This window comes from Sminthopsis crassicaudata, chromosome 2 (genome assembly GCF_048593235.1).
Source record: "Sminthopsis crassicaudata isolate SCR6 chromosome 2, ASM4859323v1, whole genome shotgun sequence".
Classification (NCBI taxonomy): Eukaryota; Metazoa; Chordata; class Mammalia; order Dasyuromorphia; family Dasyuridae; genus Sminthopsis; species Sminthopsis crassicaudata.
The window spans coordinates 133,002,479-133,022,404 of record NC_133618.1 but is presented as its reverse complement, the minus strand read 5'-3'; the positions used below and the strand labels follow the sequence as shown (position 1 = coordinate 133,022,404).

Sequence of the window (19,926 nt, the reverse complement as noted above, 5' to 3'; positions counted from 1 at the left end):
GCATTGGGGATTTGAGGAGATTAACAAAAGTGTCCAGAGGAGATAATAAAAGCCTGAACTAAGATAATGACGGTGTAACGCGTGTCCAAATGACTTTTCCACTAAATTCTCCTAGAGGAACGACTTTTCCGTTCGAACTCAGAAACCTTGCACGACACGGTTTTCTATGGAATGCGCAGACCCCCTAGCTACGAGAACACAACTGCTTGGTTTTCCCCCTCTGCAGCAATGGTAAGGGAACTACAAGGCCCAGCAGGCAGCTGCAGGGGTAGGAGGAGGAGGAGGAGATGGAGGTGGGGACTAGAGTATCGTCTGAGTGAGTGAGGCTGTGAGCGAGCCTTCCAGGCGCAGAGCCTTAAAAGCGCTCCAGTTGCATACGCGGGCGGCCGCTGAAGCTGCAGCGGGAGCAGCCTGGAGAGTAGGCAAGGGTTGAGCAAGATCCCGGACCTAAGCTCAGCCGCAGCGCGCCAAGAACCCAGGGAAGCCTACCTGGATCGCCTTAAAAGAGCTTCTGGAAAAGACCCAGAGAGTCCAGGCTTAGCGTACAGAGAGGACTTCGTCTGTTCCCCCTCATCCCCAACCCCAAAGAGCTGTTGCAGCTGGAGAAACAACTGTGACTAAAGACTTTTCCTCCAGTCCTGGGGATACATTGGCAGTGCTCACACAGACTGGGATCTGTACCACAGCAGTAGCCGCCGCCACCACCGTCGCAGCCTGGGCGCGCTGCGGAGCCGGGGCCCTTGCGGAGAGATGGAGCCCGGACTGCAGAAGCTGTGAGCCGCCCGCAGCCCAGGCTCTCCGGAGGAGGGGGATCAGGGGGTCCAGAGACCCCAGGAGGCGGAGGGGAGAGCCCTCCGCCCTCCCCCCCTCCGGCGGGCACCCGCTTCGACCCCATTGTTCCCGCCGGGGTTGGAGGCGCCGTGTAGGGGCCGCTCCCGGGACTTGTGCGGCGGCTGCGGGGCTCTTGTGGCCCCGCGGGGACAAGTTCTGTCCCCGGGGCGGCCGGTCAACTTGAAGAAACCAGACTCCCAACCCCTGGAGCTTCGGCCGACTTTCCTCTAAGGAAAAAGAAACCCAGACGGAGGTAAGAGTGGCTGGGGCCCCTTCGGATACGAGGCCGCCTCTCCTTGGCTCGCGATCCCCAAGCCGGGGAGATCCCCTTGTCTCCGCCTGCACCATCCTCCGGACGCTAGTTTAACAACCACAGGAGCTTTAGCTGTTCATCGTACTTAGGAGATTTCCCCTCTCCTCTCCCCTCGCTCCCCCCTTTTGTCTCCCCTCTTCTCCCTTCTCCCGCTCGCAGTTTTGAGCCCCTACTCCTTCTGCGCCTCCGGTCCAGCTCGGTTCCTCCCTCCGCCCAACTTCTCCGCAAACTAACGTCCGGGGTTCTGGGAGACTGCGGGGTATGCATCTCCGGACCGGGGAAAGGGAAAGGGCCAGAGGGAGAAGGTGGCCGGAGGCTTGAGGGTCTGAGGACTACGGAAAAATTGTGTCTGAATCTTGAATGTGCTGCATTCCACTCCTCCCCTCGTGGTGACTCACCCCAATACTGCAGCAGGTAGCTGTGGTCCGATCATTGGATCGGACCGCTTTCTAATCCCTTTTTCCCACTCCCATTAAAGTACTGGCCCTGATGTGTCTACATGTGTGTGGTGGGGGAGGGGAAGAGGGAATGGTAGTTGGATAGCTTTTCTTCCTTTAGTTTTTAGGGAGGTGGCGAAAGGTGGCGTCATTAAATAGCTAAGAGTCCGTTTTAGAGAGTGAAGAAGGTATTTTCTTTAGGGGAGGAGGTTATCTTTTCCTATGAATAATTCCTTAGAGGCGAAGGGAGGGAAGTTGAGGGAAACTGGAAGGAGCCCAAAGACGAATAAGTCTCTCTCTCTCTCTCTCTCTCTCTCTCTCTCTCTCTCTCTCTCTCTCTTCTCTCTCTCTCTTTCGGGTGGAAGGAGGGAGGAGGAGCGTTGAACTCAACTAATCTATCTGGATATGGGAGATGAAATGAGTATGTTTTGTCCAGTGCTGTTCACTTTGCAGTAGTGAACCTCACTCTTCTTTCTGGCAAAGATTTTGCCTGGATTAATTTGCCCTCTGGCCCCTGTGTGGTTTTCTGGAGAGGCGGGCTGGCTAAAAAAAGAGGAGGGGGGGTGGCCGGAAACTCAGTTTCCAGAGTGACACCTTTGTATAGTTTGGCAATCCGCAAAGGCTCCATCCCATCCCCCTTTCCTCTCTCACTCAACTGGGGGGGGGGGGCGCGGGGGAGAGGGGCTTGAAACCAGTCTGCTTCTGCCGGGACCAAAAACGATTGGCCTATTTACAAAATGTTGCTGTGGTCTCGTTCTCCCTCCCCCACCTTTAAATTTTTTTAGTTTTCCAGATGTTGCACCAGTGAGCCCCATCTGGTTCCATTTCACCCAGTACAGGCAGCATTGCAAACACAGCGCCTAAACATTTCTCTGTTGTTTTTTACTCCTCTCCCCACCCCCCAAATGCTAAAATCCTTCACTTTCCTCTGGGGCCAGGAGCATTTCCTGCGCCTAAGAGATGGATGGGAGAAGGAAGAGAGAGGAAGGTTAACTTGGACCCCAGGTTATTGAAACTTCTTTCCAGCATCTTGGGTGGTAATAATAATAATAATAAAATGGGGATAGGAGTTTTGAAGGAGGGGAAGAGAGTAATGGAAAGATATTTGGGTAAGACACTCTAGAATGGTAGCCTTCATCCCTTTAGGCAATGACTGCGCTAGAACTGTCGCGACCAAACTCTCCAAAGCCCCAAAATTTCACTTTGTGCTCCAAATGAAAAAAAAAAAAACAAAAAACGGGAAAGGTGTCGTTCCCTGTTGGAGCTTGGATTGGGGGAGGGAGGGTGGGGTTCCAAGGAGGAGGGGCATTAGGCCTGAACTCTTGGACTGCTGTTTCTTGGGCTTTCTGGGAAGGCCGATTGCCCCTTTCCCATCAAGGGAGCCCCAGGGGGCCGTCCCCCAGCGGTGGCAGTCATGCGTTGCTTTTTCCACTCTTCCTCTGGAAGGCTGGTATGTGGCGGCGGCGGCGGCAGCGGGCGCTGGGGGCGTGTGAATGGGGCCAGGTTGAGGTGTTTGCTCTCGCTGCCCCTTGCCTAGTTGGTCTCTGTGTTTTTTAAAGAGTTTGGATTGCAGATCTGTGCCCTAGTATTTAAAATAACGGTTACCCATTGAAAAGAAGAGGGAGGGTGCCTATGCGTGTGTGTTGCGTGTATTTGGTATGTGTGTCCATTCCCTAAACTAGGAAAGCTCCTTATGGTCCAAAGTTTAGTGGGGGAGGGAAGGAGAGGGAGACAAACTTCCCTCCTCCTCCCCTCCCTTCTGTCTCTCTTTCAAATTGAAAACACTTCTCTGGTTTCCTTCTCTGGGCGGTAGTTTTGGAGGTTGTAATGAAATCGCACTTTCTCTAGACATGGTAATTAAGGTGACTGTTTCCTCAGCAGATGTGCCCTGCTCCCTGCACCTCCGGACCCAGGCTTTTTTTGGTATACCGACTGCCCCACAGCCTCCGGACAATTGGGCGGGTTGCTGCTTTCCCCTCGTGTTCCCGCCCGTCTCCCCCCTCCTCCTCCCGTTCCTCAACCTTATTTTTCCACCCCACCATTCGAGGATGACTTTACAGCCCCTACGAAGTCCAGTTCTGGTGCTTAATTAGCTCTCTGGCCAGGACTTGGGTCTCTCTTTACTTTCGGGGAATGGCTGAGCTGCCTTTGCTGCGAACTTGCCCTTATGGCCTCCCTAATGACTTGTTTACATATTTTCTCCCATTTGGGGCTAAAGTTTGTAGGAAGCAACTTCAGCCCCGCGACTGTAGCACCCGGTCAGTATTCAGTGTACTGAAGAAGGCGGACGCCACTGCGGGCTTGGCTCCCTCTCGGACTGTTAAGCAGCTAGCGGCTGACTAGCTCCTCGAAATATCTGTTACGTTGACTCTTAGTCATAGCTATAGCTAAGTGTTATATCAGTTTTTAATAGAGGTCGTCCAGATTCCCGGGCCACTCCCCATCCACGCTCCCTCACAGCATGCTTCGACTTTGGGGGAGAAAGTGGGGGGGAGATGGGATGCACGTTTTGGAGGGAAATGAGCATTCTCCCCGGGATATTTTTCACCTACGTTAAAAAGTTTCACAATGAGCACTTTGAAAATGCGGCTGCATCTATAGAATCATAGAACATATAGAATGTTCGAGCTGGAAGGGACCTTAGGGGTCACCAGTCCAACCCCCTCGTTTAGTTAGTGAAACGCCTGGAGCGAAGACACCGGCAGAAGCGTAGAAAAACCCAGGAGTGTTGGTAGATGCCATTGTCCTTAAGATCCTGCAGGAAAAGGCTTAGAATACATGCAGGCAGCCCTGCGCCTGGGAGGGAAATTTTCCAGTCCATACAACCACCAGCCTTTGTCCCTGGTTGCTAATGAGCCCGAGAGAAAAATGAGGGTAGGGGCTTTAGTATTCTCGATTTGGGAAGAAGGGGATCACTGTTCGAGAGAAGACATTGCTTTGGGTACTTTACTTCTGTTTATAGGTTTTTAAATTTTAATATTTACTCACCTTTCCAGTTAAAAACAAACAAACAAACAAAAAACAGCCCATACTAAAGACGTTACTGGCAGTAACTCCAGCGTACTCTTTCATCCAGTGACGTACAAGTAAATATTTTTACATAATAGTTTTCCTACAGAAAGTCCTTCTGCTTTTTCCACTTTGCCTTATTTCCCACAGGCTTTTCTATATTTCTCCTTATATTTGTTGATCTTGATGGTGCTGTTACTGTTTAGAAGCAGTGTTTGTTGTTTCAGGACTAGCCAAGCTGGATTCTGAAAGGCTCCTTCCCTGATGGCTGGCTATCAGCAGAGGTATTTTTTCTGCCTCAGCAGTTCATGACAACCAAGAGGAGGTTTGGGAGGCACCTACCATTGATGAAATCACGGATCTTTTAAGTGTGATGGTATAATTGATAGTGGATAGAATGCTGAGTTCATATGGACCCTCAGACACCAGCAGTGTGACCCCAGGCAAGTCACTTTAATCCCTATTTGCTTCATTCCCCTGGAAAAGGAAATGGCAAAGCAATCAGATGTTCTTGCCAAGAAAACCCCATGGACAGTATTGGCATGCTGTGGTCCTTGGGGTCAAGAAGAAATGGACAAGACTAACATTGTTATTATTAATTACTCCATCACTCACAATTCCACAAAGCACTTTCTTCACAACAGTCTTAGACAGGTATAGGCAGATAGTACAAAAATTAATATTTTCCATTTTATAGATGAAGAAATTGGGATTCAGAGAAGTTAAATAACTACCAGAGTCACAAAGCTAGTAAATGGGCAGAGAAGAAACTTCAACTCAAGTATTCAAAGAATAACCAGGAGAGATATGGAAGACTCCAAGGTCATCCACTGCATCCTGGGCCATTGACCTGACTTTTCTTGTCACTGGTTGACTTTGTACAACTCTGCCTCACTTAAATCCATACATACACAAGTCAAGACATTACTCCATGATGTCACTGGTCCTCTTCAAAATGAAGGATAAACAACAAACCAGCACTTTCCTCTAGGACTGAAGCTTTCCATTGGGGTACTAGAACAGTGTATTTACCCATCCTTCACTCCGAAACAATAACATTTAGATTTGTTTCACTGTTATAAATAAGATCAGGAAGACCTGAACAAAAAACCTACAGGAAACAATAGCAGCTTGAGCCTGGGCAAATAACTCACTTGACCTCTGCCTCAGTTTCTACACCCCTAAAATAGGGACAATAATAGCCCCTATCTCCTAGAGTTGTTATGAGGATCAAATAAGAAAGTAATTATAAAACACAGCACAGTGCCTAGAACATACTAAGCACTATGTAAATATTAGCTATTATTATTATAAATAATATCTCTTAATTTGCTAAGACCCTTAGCATTGTATAAATATTAGCTATTATTATGATAAATAATATAGCTTAATTTGGGAAGACCTCTAGATGTTGGAAAGGAATTTAGAGAATCCTCTTCCTGGACCCACTTATACATGAGCCGAAATACCTGACAAGTGATCGTTCAGTTTGAAGACCCATCCCCCAATGACACTCCTCCTACCACTATTTGTTTTACCAGGTTTAAAAATAAAAGTTATAATATTAAAGTCGATGCTTGGGATAAAGGATAGTTTGTGTTTGTTTGGGGCCAATGATAACTGTTGAAAATTACAAATCATTTAGGACCAGGGCTGAAAAACACCTTAGAGTGCAGATGGGCCAAACCCCTCATTTTTTTTTTAAAGAAAGAAACTGAGACTTAAAAATTTAAATAATTTGCTTAAGGTCAAATGATGAGCTAATATAAATAGCTGAAGACTTCTAACTCCAAATCCAAATTTTCTCTTTCTAATACCTATATTCTTGGATCTTTATTCTTATCTCCTATTCAATTTCTATGGGCCATGTTGGTCTGGGGACTTTCTTAGTTAAATATTAAACTTATTGCATCTTGAGAAAAGGAAACAGCTAGAATTAACTCAAGAAGCTTATTTTGGAAGGGCCTGAGCTGACTTGAAATGAGTTAACTTCCTCTTGGGGAATTCATCCTACATTCTTCTTCCCAAGGGCTGTGTAAGAGACCCAAATGTAGTATAGTAAGAAGTCCAAGGGTTATAGGTATTATAGACACTCCATCCCTATCACTTTAGATCAGATTCTACAGATTCCAAAGAGGATTTAATATCCAGCTTTGCTGAGATGCTTGTTTTTTCAAGATACACATGTTTTGGCTTATCCTCCATTGCAATAAAATAAAATATACTGTCTTTTTCTTTCAATTTTAGTAAGAATTATAGCAGTGGCATAGTGAAGAGAATTGAAAAGACTTAGGTTAAAGTTCCACCCTTGCTATTGACTATGTGATCCTGGACAAATTATTTTACATTTCAGTGCTCCTAAGCTACTCTTATATAAAAAGGAAACCAAGTGCCAACCTGCACTAATAGAGAGATTTGGTCACTATGATATCCCTTGGCCCATCATGTCACTATGTCTGGCTATGTATTTTGCTATTATTGTTATTTACTCCTGTTATTGAGACCACATTTGGGGTTTTCTTTTAAAAAATACTGGAATGATTTGCTGTTCCTCCTCCAGCTCATTTTTCAGATGAGGAAACTGAGGCTCACAGAGTTAAGTGATTTGCCTGGGGTCACCCAGCTATGATGTGGGAATCAGTATTTGAATTCAGATTTTCCTGATTCTAGGCCCAGCTCTCTATCCATTGTGCCACCTAAGTGCCCTATAATTAATTTCCCTATACTTAATAAAATCTATTATCTGTTGTTGTTGTTTTTTTTTGGTGGGATGAATTATAATTCGAGTTGCGTAGCTAGATGGAAAAATAGAAGGACCTAACTCAAGAAGATCCTAATAAAAATTCAGCCTCAGATACTTCTTAGCTATGTGACTCTGGACAAGACACTTAAGTTTTTTTGGTCTCAGTTTCCTTATCTGTAAAATAAGGATAACCTATATGTCCTAGGATTGTGAGGATCAAGTGAGATAATAATCATAAAATGCTCAATTAGCATAGTTTCTGGAACATAATAATTACTATAAAATATTAATCATTATTGTTTTTTGTTATTATTACCTACCCAGATATATTCTAAATAGCTATAGCCCAGATCCTGCTCTTTATAGAGAGATTACCTCATTTAGCCCTAGAAAATGACAGGGCACCTTGTGTTTCTTTTATTGTTGTTCCTATTTTTATATACCTATTTTATCCCATGTCTCATTGTGGTATAGAGGTGACCTTGCATTAAAGACTGTTCCAGAGGAGCACAAGTCCTAGCAAGTCCTACCAAGCTGTAAAGACTACAAAAGACCCAGTGATGGATTACTGGCCTGTTGTCCATGGCCAACCTTGCTAAATTCAAAGGGACTTAACACCAGAATATTGGCTACCAGATGATGATTTTTTTTTCTACCATACCAATTTAATAAGTAACATTTCAGTACATGGAAAGAATGGTTGAGTCAAAGATCTGGGTTCAAATTCTTCCTTTGAAATTTACAACTGTGTGGGACTGAGAAGTTACTTTGGTTGAACTAGATACCCACTAGGGTTCCTTTTAACTTTTGCTTCTGGGAAATCATTTAAGTTCCCTGGATCTCATATTCCTCATTTGTAAGGTGAAGGGATTCAGCGTTTAATGCCCCTTCTAACTCTAAAACTAGCAAATTATGAAAACCAGGTGTGAAGGGGTTGTTAAAAAAACAAAAAGGTATCCACATAGAGGAAATAAGAGATCCTTGAAGGATTGATAAAAGTATTTCTTCCAAAGGACATTTGGACCCTGTTTATACAAAGACTTAAGAAAAATATTAGGATTTCCCTTGGGTTAGACAAAAATTTTGCAAGCTGAACTGCATAATCTCTTTCAAATGTTTGTTAAATGTTCACATCAACCACTCCCTAAACTGAGGGTTTTTTTTCCCCTGTATTCACTTTTGGGAAAGGTGACCATTTTCCCTAAGATTATGGGAAAAGATTTAGAGCCAGAAAGGACCTTCCTTAGCAGGTCATCTAGTATACTCTCCTCATTTTACAAATGAGGAAACCAAGACCTGGAATGGCAAAGTAAGATGCCTTTCAGCTATAGATTTATGATTCTCTGACTTATCCAGAGTCCCACATCTAATAAGTGGCAGAATTTGAACTATAGATTTCTGACTTCAAATCTAGTAAGTGCTGTTTTCACTTTTGTTTATAAATAGAAAGATTTATACCTCTGGATCTAGGAGGCCACTCTTTTGAAGCTCTTGCCCTATAGGACTAAGGAAGTTGAAAAAATTTCTTTCTTTGTTGTACCTAGCCCTCAGAGTAGGATTATGGCTGAGTAAATTTGGGATTTTGTATTGTGCTACCCTTCAGTATTCTATCCCTTGAAAAGTGAGTGACCTACACCACTTCCTCTCACAATCATCTTTCCTTAATGGAGTAGTTCTTGCCTTTTGCCAGCACCCAATGGTAGTCCCAGAGCCTCCTTCAAGTATCATACAATTTCAGATCTGGAAGAACATGAGATCATCTGTCTGTTTTTCTGGTCTAGATTCCATGAAGAAATGCCAGGCAAGTGAGGAGGAGGGATTTGCCCAGGTGGTGGCAAAGACAAAACCAGGATTAGAATCCAGATTTCTTTATTCCCCATCCTCTCTACATTACTTAAGAATAATCCAAAAATGGTGTTCTGATGGCTTCCCATACTTTCTCAAATGTTTCTCAAGGATCCTCAGTCAGCTCATCTTTTTTTTACTGAGATGTGACCTTCTTCAACTGGTACAGAATTATAGATTGAAGGAATAGAAGAGTCCTCAATACATCATCTGTTTCCTCTTTTCCCTTCCCCCCTTTTTTGTAATAAGACCCCATTCCCTCAATGTATCCAGGTCCTCTTTTCCATTCCCCTTTTTTTTGTAATAAGACCCCATTCCCTCAATGTATCCAGGTCCTTTGTGGTAATCAAAATCTGACTTAAGAACCTTAGGAAACTTTGCAAGATTTGTAGAACCTAAAAATAATGAGCCCTTGATATGTATTGGATGTCTCTTAGGGACAAAGCCTTTCCTCCAATGGGTGGTTAAGCCAGTTTACAAAGCTGCTTCTTTGGAAAATATCTACAAATAATTATGTGCCACAGAGGAAGCTCTGTATAGAGAATCCAGATCTTCCAAATGGGTTGTAAGACTTTATTAGTAAATTCAAAGTGGACAAGATGACATGAAGGAGATGGTGAAAATTTCCAGATCCCTTCAAAGTGAAGACAATGTGTTATATAAAAGAGTGTTGGACTTAGAATTTGGAGGAATCTTATTTGGTATCCCTGCTCTTACACTTAACACTTGTAGTCATTGATAAATCACTTATTCTCACTAGCCTCATCTGTAAAAATGGGAATAATTATATTCATATTATCTACCTCACCAAGTTGTTATGAGGACCCGATAAAATGACATGTAAAACATTTTGCTAACCTTGAATGCTTTATGAGTTATTTCAAAAGTTACAGTATGAGAATTTTTATAGCTTTCCTTCCAGAACTATTATCTCTGGATATTAGTGGTAGGATGCATGTGTCTGCTGACCATGCAATATTTGAAAATGGTAAAGGGCAACTGAAAGCAGAACAAGTCTAATGGATTTACTATCATAACCTCTTTGAGGCTAATGGTCTAAATTAATTTTCTTAATTCCTAAACCAGCATCCCTATTTTTACAGATAAGGAAACTGAGGCCCAGAAAGGTAAAATAATTTTCTCATAGTTAAATACTTTACCTCCTATCTCCATTATAAATGTTGAACTTAGGAAAGATGAATCTTGGGGTTTTTTTTCTGAAAAAATGACTTGAAATAGACACTTTTTGTTTTTGTTTTTGTTTTTGTTTTCCCCTCTGCCCTCCTCATCTCAGGATGACAAGAGATATCAGGGGGACCTTGTGGTCATCTTTTGAACTCATTGGCTTTTATTGGGCCTGTCAATTATGAAGGGGAAAGAATAGTTTGAGACATGATTTTGTAGTGACTATAAACCTAGTATAAACCTATCGGGCTGCATTCAAGACCAGCCTTTGACACCACTAGGCATCTAATCATAGGCAGATTACTTAGTCTCTTTAAGTCAGGCAACCCTCTAAGACTATGCATTTCAGAGTAGTTGCTGATATGCATTGGGAAAGGGAGTTACCTCACTGGGGAGCTCCCCGAACCCATGATATCATAGTATCTAAATAAAAAAAATCTGGGGAGAGAGGCAGCATGCCTGTAGCTGATTGTGTTTGGGAGGTCAGGCTCTCTTATGTCTAAAATGGAAGACCAGTAAGTGAGCTGCTTCCTAAATGCCTGGAACATAGAGCTTCTGCTGAGATCAGGAAAGAGGAAATTGGAGGGAAGAGCTGAATGATTCTCAGTTGTTTACTACCTGTCATGATGGGAGCCCTTAGCTGAAATGAGTTGAAGCTGTGGTGAAGAGTGGGGACAGATGTGTGTGTGTGTGTGTGTGTGTGTGTGTGTGTGTGTGTGTGTGTGTGTGTGTACACACAAGCCTGCTCACCCACTCCTGTGCTCGCTCAAGAGAACATGCACCCAAAGCCAAGAATTCATGGAGTTTGCTGCCAGCCAGCACTGACTCACTTGCAGGGGGCCCAGCCCAGCTCAGGGGGAGAAGCAAGGTCAATGTATCACAGTAGGACATGTTCCAGAGAGGTGGATTCTCTGAATAATTTAGAGGGCTTCTCAGCATTTAGGAAGAAAGCCTCTTGGTTGTATACATACGTGTATGTGTCTCTGCATATGTGACATAGTATATTGAGTGCTAAATCTGGACTCAGAAAGAATGGAATTCAAATCCTGCCTCAGGTTTAATAGCTCGTATGACTCTGGGAAAGCCACATAAATTTATCTGCCTCAGTTTCGTCATCTGAAAAATGGGGATAATATTAGCATTTACCTTTAGGAATAGTTTGGCATGAAATAACATATGTAAAACACTTTGCTAATTTAAAAAATCATATATTTGTGTATTACTATATCTCTAATTATCTAAATACAAGCATACACATAAATATGTAGTTATATCTTGGAGATAAGTGGATATATAGAATCTGCCCAGTACCCAAGAGGCCCATTGTTTTGTAAATATTAAACAGCTATATGTTGTTCTCCAGAGGAGTATAAGATCTTGCTCGTCTTCATTATTTGGAGAATTATAGAAAGGAAATCATAGAGGTGGTATGCTTTGGGCCAAGAGCCAACTATGAGGCATCTTTGAGTCATGTCCTTATCAAATAGGCCTCCCTGATTGAACAGACAGCAGGATATAATGGAAAGGGCACTAGACTTACCCTCAGAAGACTTGGGTCCAAGTAACAGCTATAAGACCTTACAGATATCATTTCTTTCCTCCATGTCTAAGTTTCCTCACTTATAATATGAGGGATTTGGACTGCATGATTCCCAAAGGCCCTTCTAGTTCCTATATTTTTCCTAATCATCCTTAGGTCATCAGCCATCATCTTTCAGTCTTGAGTTCAAACTATAATTCCACAATGATATCTAAGAAAGTTGACTTTAGTAACTAGAGAGGTTTGAATCTCTTCGGGTAAGTGAGGTCTAGTAATTTTTTCTTTATTCAGAGGATCATAGAATACTAAAAACCAAAAGAAATTTTTAGGCCTCTAAGAAATCTAACCCAATTTTTTCATTTTACAAATGAGGTTACAAATGATAAGGTTACTTCATAAGATCACAGGATTTAGAGCTGGAAGGAAATGTAGAGATCAATTATATGTACTTCCTCTTGTTAGAGATAGGGAAGTGAGACTCAGCAAAATTCAAATGATTTGATCAAGATTATAGATAGCTAAACTAGAACTTAAAACTTTTAATTGCCAACTACTGCTCTTTTCTCACCACCAGGGGAATTGGTTTTCTGAGTGAATTTTGATAGTAATAATAATATTGCAAATATATATCAACAACCATGGGAGGTAGAAACTATTATCTTCATTTTACAAATGAGGAAACAGGCAAACAAGTTAAGTAACCCTAGTCACATAACTGATAAATATCTAAGGCTAGATTTGAATTCTGTACTTTCCAACTCTAGGTCTAGCACTTCCCCGAGCTGCCTCTCTACCATGTTCTCTCCATTCACCACCACCAGTTGAATTGATTTTCTGAGTGAATTATTGTCACAGCAATTTTTAAAGTAGCATTTATATTGAGCTTTGAGATTATTTAAGTACTTTATAAATATTACCTCAATTACAACCCTGGGAATGAGATGCTTTTCTTATTATCTCTATTTTACTAATGAAGAAACTGACAGGTTTAAGTTAAGTGACTTATCTAGGGTCACACAGCTAGTATGTGTCTGAGGCTGTTATTTGAGCATTATTTCCATGGACTTCATTCAGGTTCAGTGATTTCTTCCTGATTCCATGTCCAGGATTCTATCCAATTCACCATCTAGTAATCAGGGTCATCATTAGATACTTGTGATTCTCTTTTGCCTTCTCCTTTCCCCTGAAAAAGTTTATAAAGCTTTTGACCAAGTGATACTTAACTCAGACTTAGGGGAAACTTTGTGGCAAAATTCTTGAAATCTTTTTGGTTTTGTATCCAAGGCAGAACATCAAATACAGTATATATTAGTACATCCATGCGGACCTAGGTGGTTCAGTGAATAAAGTACTGGACCTGGAGTCGGAAGACCTGAACGTGGTTATGTGAACCTGGTCCTGTGTAAACCAGGTTTAACTCTGTTTGCCTCAGTTACCTTATCTGCCAAATGAACTGGAGAAGGAAATGGCAAATCACCATAGTATCTTTGCAAAAAATCCCCAAATGGGGTCACAAAGAATTAGACTTGACTGAAAAAATAGTAACAACTATTTGTTATATATACATATATATATATATATATACTATATGTATATATACATACCTTATATGTAACATATAAATACACTGTATAATTATATATATACTGTATATGTATCATTATGTATACGTGTATATATTGCAAATTGTATTTATATATGTACATAGTATATGTGGTATATGTACTGTAAAATATGTGTGTATGTATGTGTGTGTGTGTGTATATATATACAAATATATATATATATACACATATATATATCCTGCATATATATGCTATATATACTATATGTGTATATGTGTATGTATATGTGTTTGGATATATAAACTGCAGACCCTCTGTATGTATACAAATAGCTAAATTGTATATGTAGTTATACTATATACACAGTACATTTGCACAGTATATACTATATACAGGTATATTCTGTGTTTAGCATGGGGGGGTAGAGTGGAGCCCACCTATAATCTCAGCCACCAGACTGAGACTATTGGATCTCTGGAGCTCAGCAATATTGAGCTTCAGAGGCTATTCAGAGACCATGGCAGTGTATTGAGCTCCTGGGAGCAGGCCCAAATGCAGCCAAAGGAAGGAGGAAGCCCACATCAGAAATGAAGTGAATGCAGTTCCCATGCCAGACAGTAGTGGAAATGGGTCTGTAAGTAACCCATATACTTCCAAATATGACAAGAGGGAAGAGCCATTCTTAAAAAGAAACAAATGCCAGATGCCTAGAATCTAACACTGTGACAAGGATAACTACCCTAAACGAGTTATCTATTTAAGCATAGTTTGAGAAAATTATAACATAATCTGGGGACCCCCCTACCCACCAACACAACCTTACTATTTTCTTCTGTACCTAATGTTTTCTTCATTACTTTCTGATCTTTTCCGCAGATATACCTTGAGAAGGCGGGTCAAACCCAAGGACGGGGTAGAGTCCCCATGGAGGTGTGGAGCCTTGTCACCGATCTGTAACTGTAGAACTGGGATGTGGAGCTGGAAGGGCCTCCTTTTCTGGGCTGTGCTGGTCACAGCCACACTCTGCACTGCCAGACCAGCCCCAACCTTGCCTGAACAAGGTAAGGGAAAGAAGGACCTGGGGCCAGCCATTGGTCTCAAGCAGGATTACTCAGAGATATGGAATTTCAGCATTTAGCCCTTGGTTATGACCTAAATAGTGTTGGGGGACAGAGATCCTCAGATTTATTGAAGAAGAATAATTTCATGGCTGGAAAGTATATACAGTATATACTATATACCAGTGGTCCTCAAACTTTTTAAATAGGGGCCAGTTCACTGTCCCTCAGACTTGGAGGGCCGGATTGTAGTAAAAACAAAACTTCACACTCTGTCTCCGCCCCTCAGCCATTTGCTATAACCCGGTGGGACGCATAAATGTCCTCAGTGGACCACCATAGTTTGAGAACCCCTGCTATATACCATATATACAGGTATATATTGTGTTCAGAATGGTGGTGGACACCTATAATCTTAGCTACTAAATAGTTTCTTTAGGAAAAAGTCTTGTGGCATCTAGACTATTTGGGTGACATCTTATATTATTGAGGATGGAGACCTTGGTAAAGCATGTGATGGAATTAGGTAGAAATGAGCCCTGTGCTCCTTATGACCCTTCTTCCAGGGGAAGATGATTTTGGTTGGTGATTTTGGAGCCCACTTCCTTGTCTCAGAGTTATGAAAACATTTTAAAGTTCTAAGTAAGATCAAAGTATTATCCTGGCTGTCAGACTTGAAAATGAATGAATGATATGAATAGTTATTTAGCACTTGGCTCAGATAAGGTGGGATTTTGCTCAGCCCAATTTCCTTCTCTTTCTATGGTGTGGAGGGTTTTTGGGGAACAAATTTGGCCAAAAAAAAAGACCTTGTTAAAGAGAACAGCAGTTTGATCTTCCTGGGCTACAGATTACACACCCATAGACATACTTGCTATCTTGGGACACAAGTTTGAAAGACCTCAGAAAGAACAAGTGTCTCAGTCTCCATAACCCAATAGGAGTAATGGATTGTATGGGACTAGTATCCATATGCAGTGGGTCAAAAGAGAGTGTACTTAAAAAAAAAAAGTGGAGGAGGGGGAGAGGTGGGAAAGGCAAGGGAACTGCTGAGGATCCAAATTTAAGTTGCAGAGATTCTGAGAGCAGGCACTAAGCTAGTGTCCTTTTGAGTTTAATAGGTCCATTTGTGATTCTCTGACTGCTTGTCATTATATAGAAAATTGGCAAATAGTTAAGAAAGAATTTGGTTATCTGTATGAATTGATCAATGCTTTGGGTCAAGCATCTCATGCTATGTTGACTGAGACTTCTGACAAGTGCACCAATTAAGCATATGTTTCTTTCATCTAATAATGCTCTGGGATACATATAACACATCCTTGTCAAGTGTTTATATCTGGAACTTATATATTGTGCTTTGTTCTGTCCAAATTTGTGCAATGTTTCTCAATATCAAGGGGCTTACTCTAAGACAACACTGAAGAAAACAGATATAAATAATATCCATATAAACTAACATCAAGCTTATCAATCAAATATGGTGTATATATTCTATATGCAGAATGAGAATATTAGCAGTTAGTGGAAAGTGAATAGAGAGAGAGCCTTAATAGACTTTCTCTATTTAAAATAGGAATCATCAAAAATATTTTTACTTCTTTTTGTTAGAGATGGTATTTTATTTGTTTGAATGATGGTAGAAAATTAAATGAATTCACGTTTGTGTAGTGAGGTAGGAGATGAAAAGGGGAACATGGAGACATTTCAACATTTTCTCCCTTGGAATGCTCCCGGTACTTTATCTTTACCTCCCTTATACAATCTTCATGCATAGATTACCTTACCATAAGTTTCCCAGTACTCAATTAATGAGGGCTTTTTCCTGGGAAAAAGGTATAAAGCTGTGCACTTATAGCTGGGAGCTTGATTCATTTGAATAGGATGTCTCTTTCAAGAAAAGTCAAAGATTAGAGTTAGAAGATTAAGCAAAATGGAGACATTTAGTAGTGTTATGTGGGAGGAGCAGAGGAAGAGTGTCTAGTAAAAGTTTTTGAAGTAGAACACACTTTTGGGATATAGGCTTTCACTTCTAAAATCAGACTTGAAATTTACACTGATGATTGACAGGGTCATTCACATAGGTTCCCTATATTATTTAATTAAGAAGGTACCTTAGCAATGAAAGTACTCAAATTCTGTTCCCTGGAAACTAGAGGATTCAGGACATACTATCTCCAGTTTTTAGAATAGTGTCTAGCACATAATAAGTAATAAAAACTTGTTGGCCAACTGACTCAAGTCTACCCAGTCTTCATGGTTTTGTATACAGTGGGTTGTCCACTGAAAGAAAGAAGCATCTATCATGGCTCAAAATCTATCATATTACTAAAACTATGAAACCATTACAGGTCTAGAATCAATGATGTATGCTCTCTCTATGCTTTAGTTGATCTCTTATACTTGGCATTTTAAAAATATCACCTTCTAAATATTATGATAGGGAAGGTCAGTCAGTAAACATTTATTAAAAACTTACCATGTGCCAGGCACTATCCTAAGCTGTCAAAATAAAAAGAAAGTTATAAAATAATCCCTTTTCTCAAAGAGTTTGCGATCTAATGTGGGAGACAAAATACAAATAAACATGCACAAATAAACTATATATAAATATAAATAAATGGCAAAGAAGGCACATTCTAACTCCATTAATACTCTGCCCTGATCATTTCTGGCTACCATCTTTTTGGGAGGACATTGATGAACTAGGGTGTCCATAGGAACACCTCTGAACCATAATGAAAGGACCCAAGATAATGACATAGAAAAATCAACTGAAGGTACTGGAAATAATTCACCTCAAGAAAAAAAGGATTTATAGAATTCAAAGGGCTATCATGTAAGAGGGGATCACACTTGTTCTTTAGCCACAAAGGATAAACCAGAAGCAGAGGACAGAATGTAGAGAGAAGCAGATTTTAACTTGATGTAATTAGGAACTTTTTCTAACAATGAGAGATGTCCAAAAAGTGGAATGGGTTACCTGAGATGAGAGTTCCTCCTCATTATAAGTTTTCAAGCAAATACTGCAAGGTCACTTTTCTGAGATATTAAAACAATAGAGTCTGGGGGCAGCGAGGTGGCGCAGTGGATGGAGCACCAGCCCTGAATTCAGGAGGACCCGAGTTCGAATTTGATCTCAGACCCTTAAGACTTCCTACCTGTGTGACCCTGGGCAAGTCACTTAACCCCAGCCTCAGGGGGGAGAAAAAAAAAATAGATTCTCTTTCAAGTTTGAGTCAAATGAGGCATAATTCTTCTGAGGTCTAACCCAAAGATTGGTGATTATCTTGATGTATCTTGGCCAAGTACATGTAAAATGATTAATATTCATTTATATTTTTAGAAATTTCAGAATATTTTAAGAGTTAAGTAAAGAGATAAATATTCTTAACCATTATTCTGATGAAGTAAACATCCATAAACTTTGTTGCAGTACCAGAACTCAGATTACTGGAGAAAACCAATATGGCAGAAACAATCTCCAATTTAGGCTTCCTTTAGAGAACTTAATCTATGTCTAATATGTTAACAACATCATAGTTCTGGAAAAATTACAAAAGCATTTATAAGCAAGATCAAGCTACTTTTTAAAAAGTATAAGCCTAATATTAGTAAAACATAATCAAATAAACATACAAAATAAGTAATAAAATAGTCTATAAAAACCTTAGCACTTAGCAAAATATAATAAAACCAAACGAAAGTTCCAGCAAATTAAAAAAATGATTTTGTTCTGCCTCCTTCCAAATCTGTCAGAAGGTCTCCCTCTGGCTTTTATTTTTTAAATACATGTGTGTGTGTTTATGTTCATAAAAAGAAAACATGTAGATATATAGCTGCACACAATATATATAGACTATTCTGTTTTGCTGAGTTTCTCTTAAGTCTTTCCATGTTTCCTTGTATGTTTCATTTATCAAAACAGCAAATTTAAAAGCAATATTATTGAATTTTTCAAGTGAAAATAAGAACTGAAATAATCTCAAACATTACTGGCTTATGTAAATAAAGGAGAAAATGAAAATTGTTGTGAAGCAGCTTTTAGAATGAACTATTGTTCCCAATGGCGTTTCCAATTATAAAACACTTACAGCTAGATAACAAACAATCTGGGTCCTTCTGAATAAATAATTTGTTTTATTGTTAGACTGAATAAAATTGATCTGAAAATAGATTTTTTAAATAAGTAATTTTTGGTACTATTAGTTCTAATCAGCTAAAAAAAACTAATTACTTTTTACTGCAAAGGTTCTGTTGAAATGCCATCTAAAGCAAAGGATTCTGCTACTAAAATATTTTTGAGCACTCTTGCCTTAGAGACTTGAAACTACTCTAGCCCTCCCTAGCTGGAGGTATTGAACCCTGGATAGAAATAAAGATATAGGAACACAATTATGCCACAAGAATAAAAAAAGAAAATGAGGTTTGGGTCAGTTAATTTTGGTGACTTTTTTTTTTATTAAAGCTTTTTATTTTCAAAACATATGCATAAACAATTTTTCAATTGCAAAACCTTATGTTCCAATTTTTCAGTCCCTTCCCCTCAATCCTTCCCCCAGATGGCAAGTAATTCAATATATGTTAAACATGGTAAAAAATATATGTTAAATCCAATATGTGCATATATATTTATATAATTATCTTGCTGCTCAAGAAAAATGAGATCAAAAAGGAAAAAGTGAGAAAGAAAATATAATGCAAGCAAACAACAACAAAAAGAGTAAAAATGCTATGTTGTGATGTACACTCAATTCCTACAGTCCTCTCTCTGTGTGTACATGGCTCTCTTCATTACAAGATCATTGGAACTGATCTCAATCATCTCATTGTTGAAGAGAGCAGCGCCCATCAGAATTAATTATCATATAATCTTCTTATTGCCGTGTACAACCTGGTCCTGCTCATTTCACTCAGCATCAGCTCATGTAAGTCTCTCCAGGCCTTTCTGAAATCATCCTGCTGGTCATTTCTTACAAAATAATAATATACCATAACATTCATATATCACAATTTATTCAGCCATTCTCCAAATGATGGGCATCCCCTCAGTTTCCAGTTCCCTCCTTTAAGATCTCTCTGGGATATAAGCCCAGTAGAAACACAGCTGAGACAAAGGGTGTGCACATTTTGATAGCCCTTTGGACACAATTATTTTAGTAGCTTTTTTTTTTTTTTTTTTTTTTTTTTCCCTGAGGCTGGGGTTAAGTGACTTGCCCAGGGTCACACAGGTAGGAAGTCTTAAGTGTCTGAGACCACATTTGAACTCGGGTCCTCCTGAATTCAGGGCTGGTGCTCTATCCACTGCGCCACCTAGCTGCCCCCATTTTAGTAGCTTTTTAATGGATCTAAGAATTTCAATCATGTGGATGCTCACCCCTTCTCATGCTATACTACTCT

General features: G+C 40.4%; 1 protein-coding gene across 7 annotated transcripts in view; it reads left to right on the top strand.

Moving 5' to 3' along the window:
- Window positions 1–380: 380 nt before the first annotated feature.
- FGFR1 (fibroblast growth factor receptor 1) overlaps window positions 381–19,926 on the top strand; it is a 67,074-nt gene continuing 47,528 nt past the window's right edge. For all 7 annotated transcript variants that reach the window (XM_074287277.1, XM_074287276.1, XM_074287275.1 and 4 more), the window contains exons 1-2: window positions 381–1,084; window positions 14,345–14,529. In XM_074287277.1, coding sequence (XP_074143378.1) covers window positions 14,439–14,529 — 91 coding nt within the window. In that variant the 5' untranslated portion in view covers window positions 381–1,084; window positions 14,345–14,438. The remainder of the gene's footprint in view (window positions 1,085–14,344; window positions 14,530–19,926) is intronic.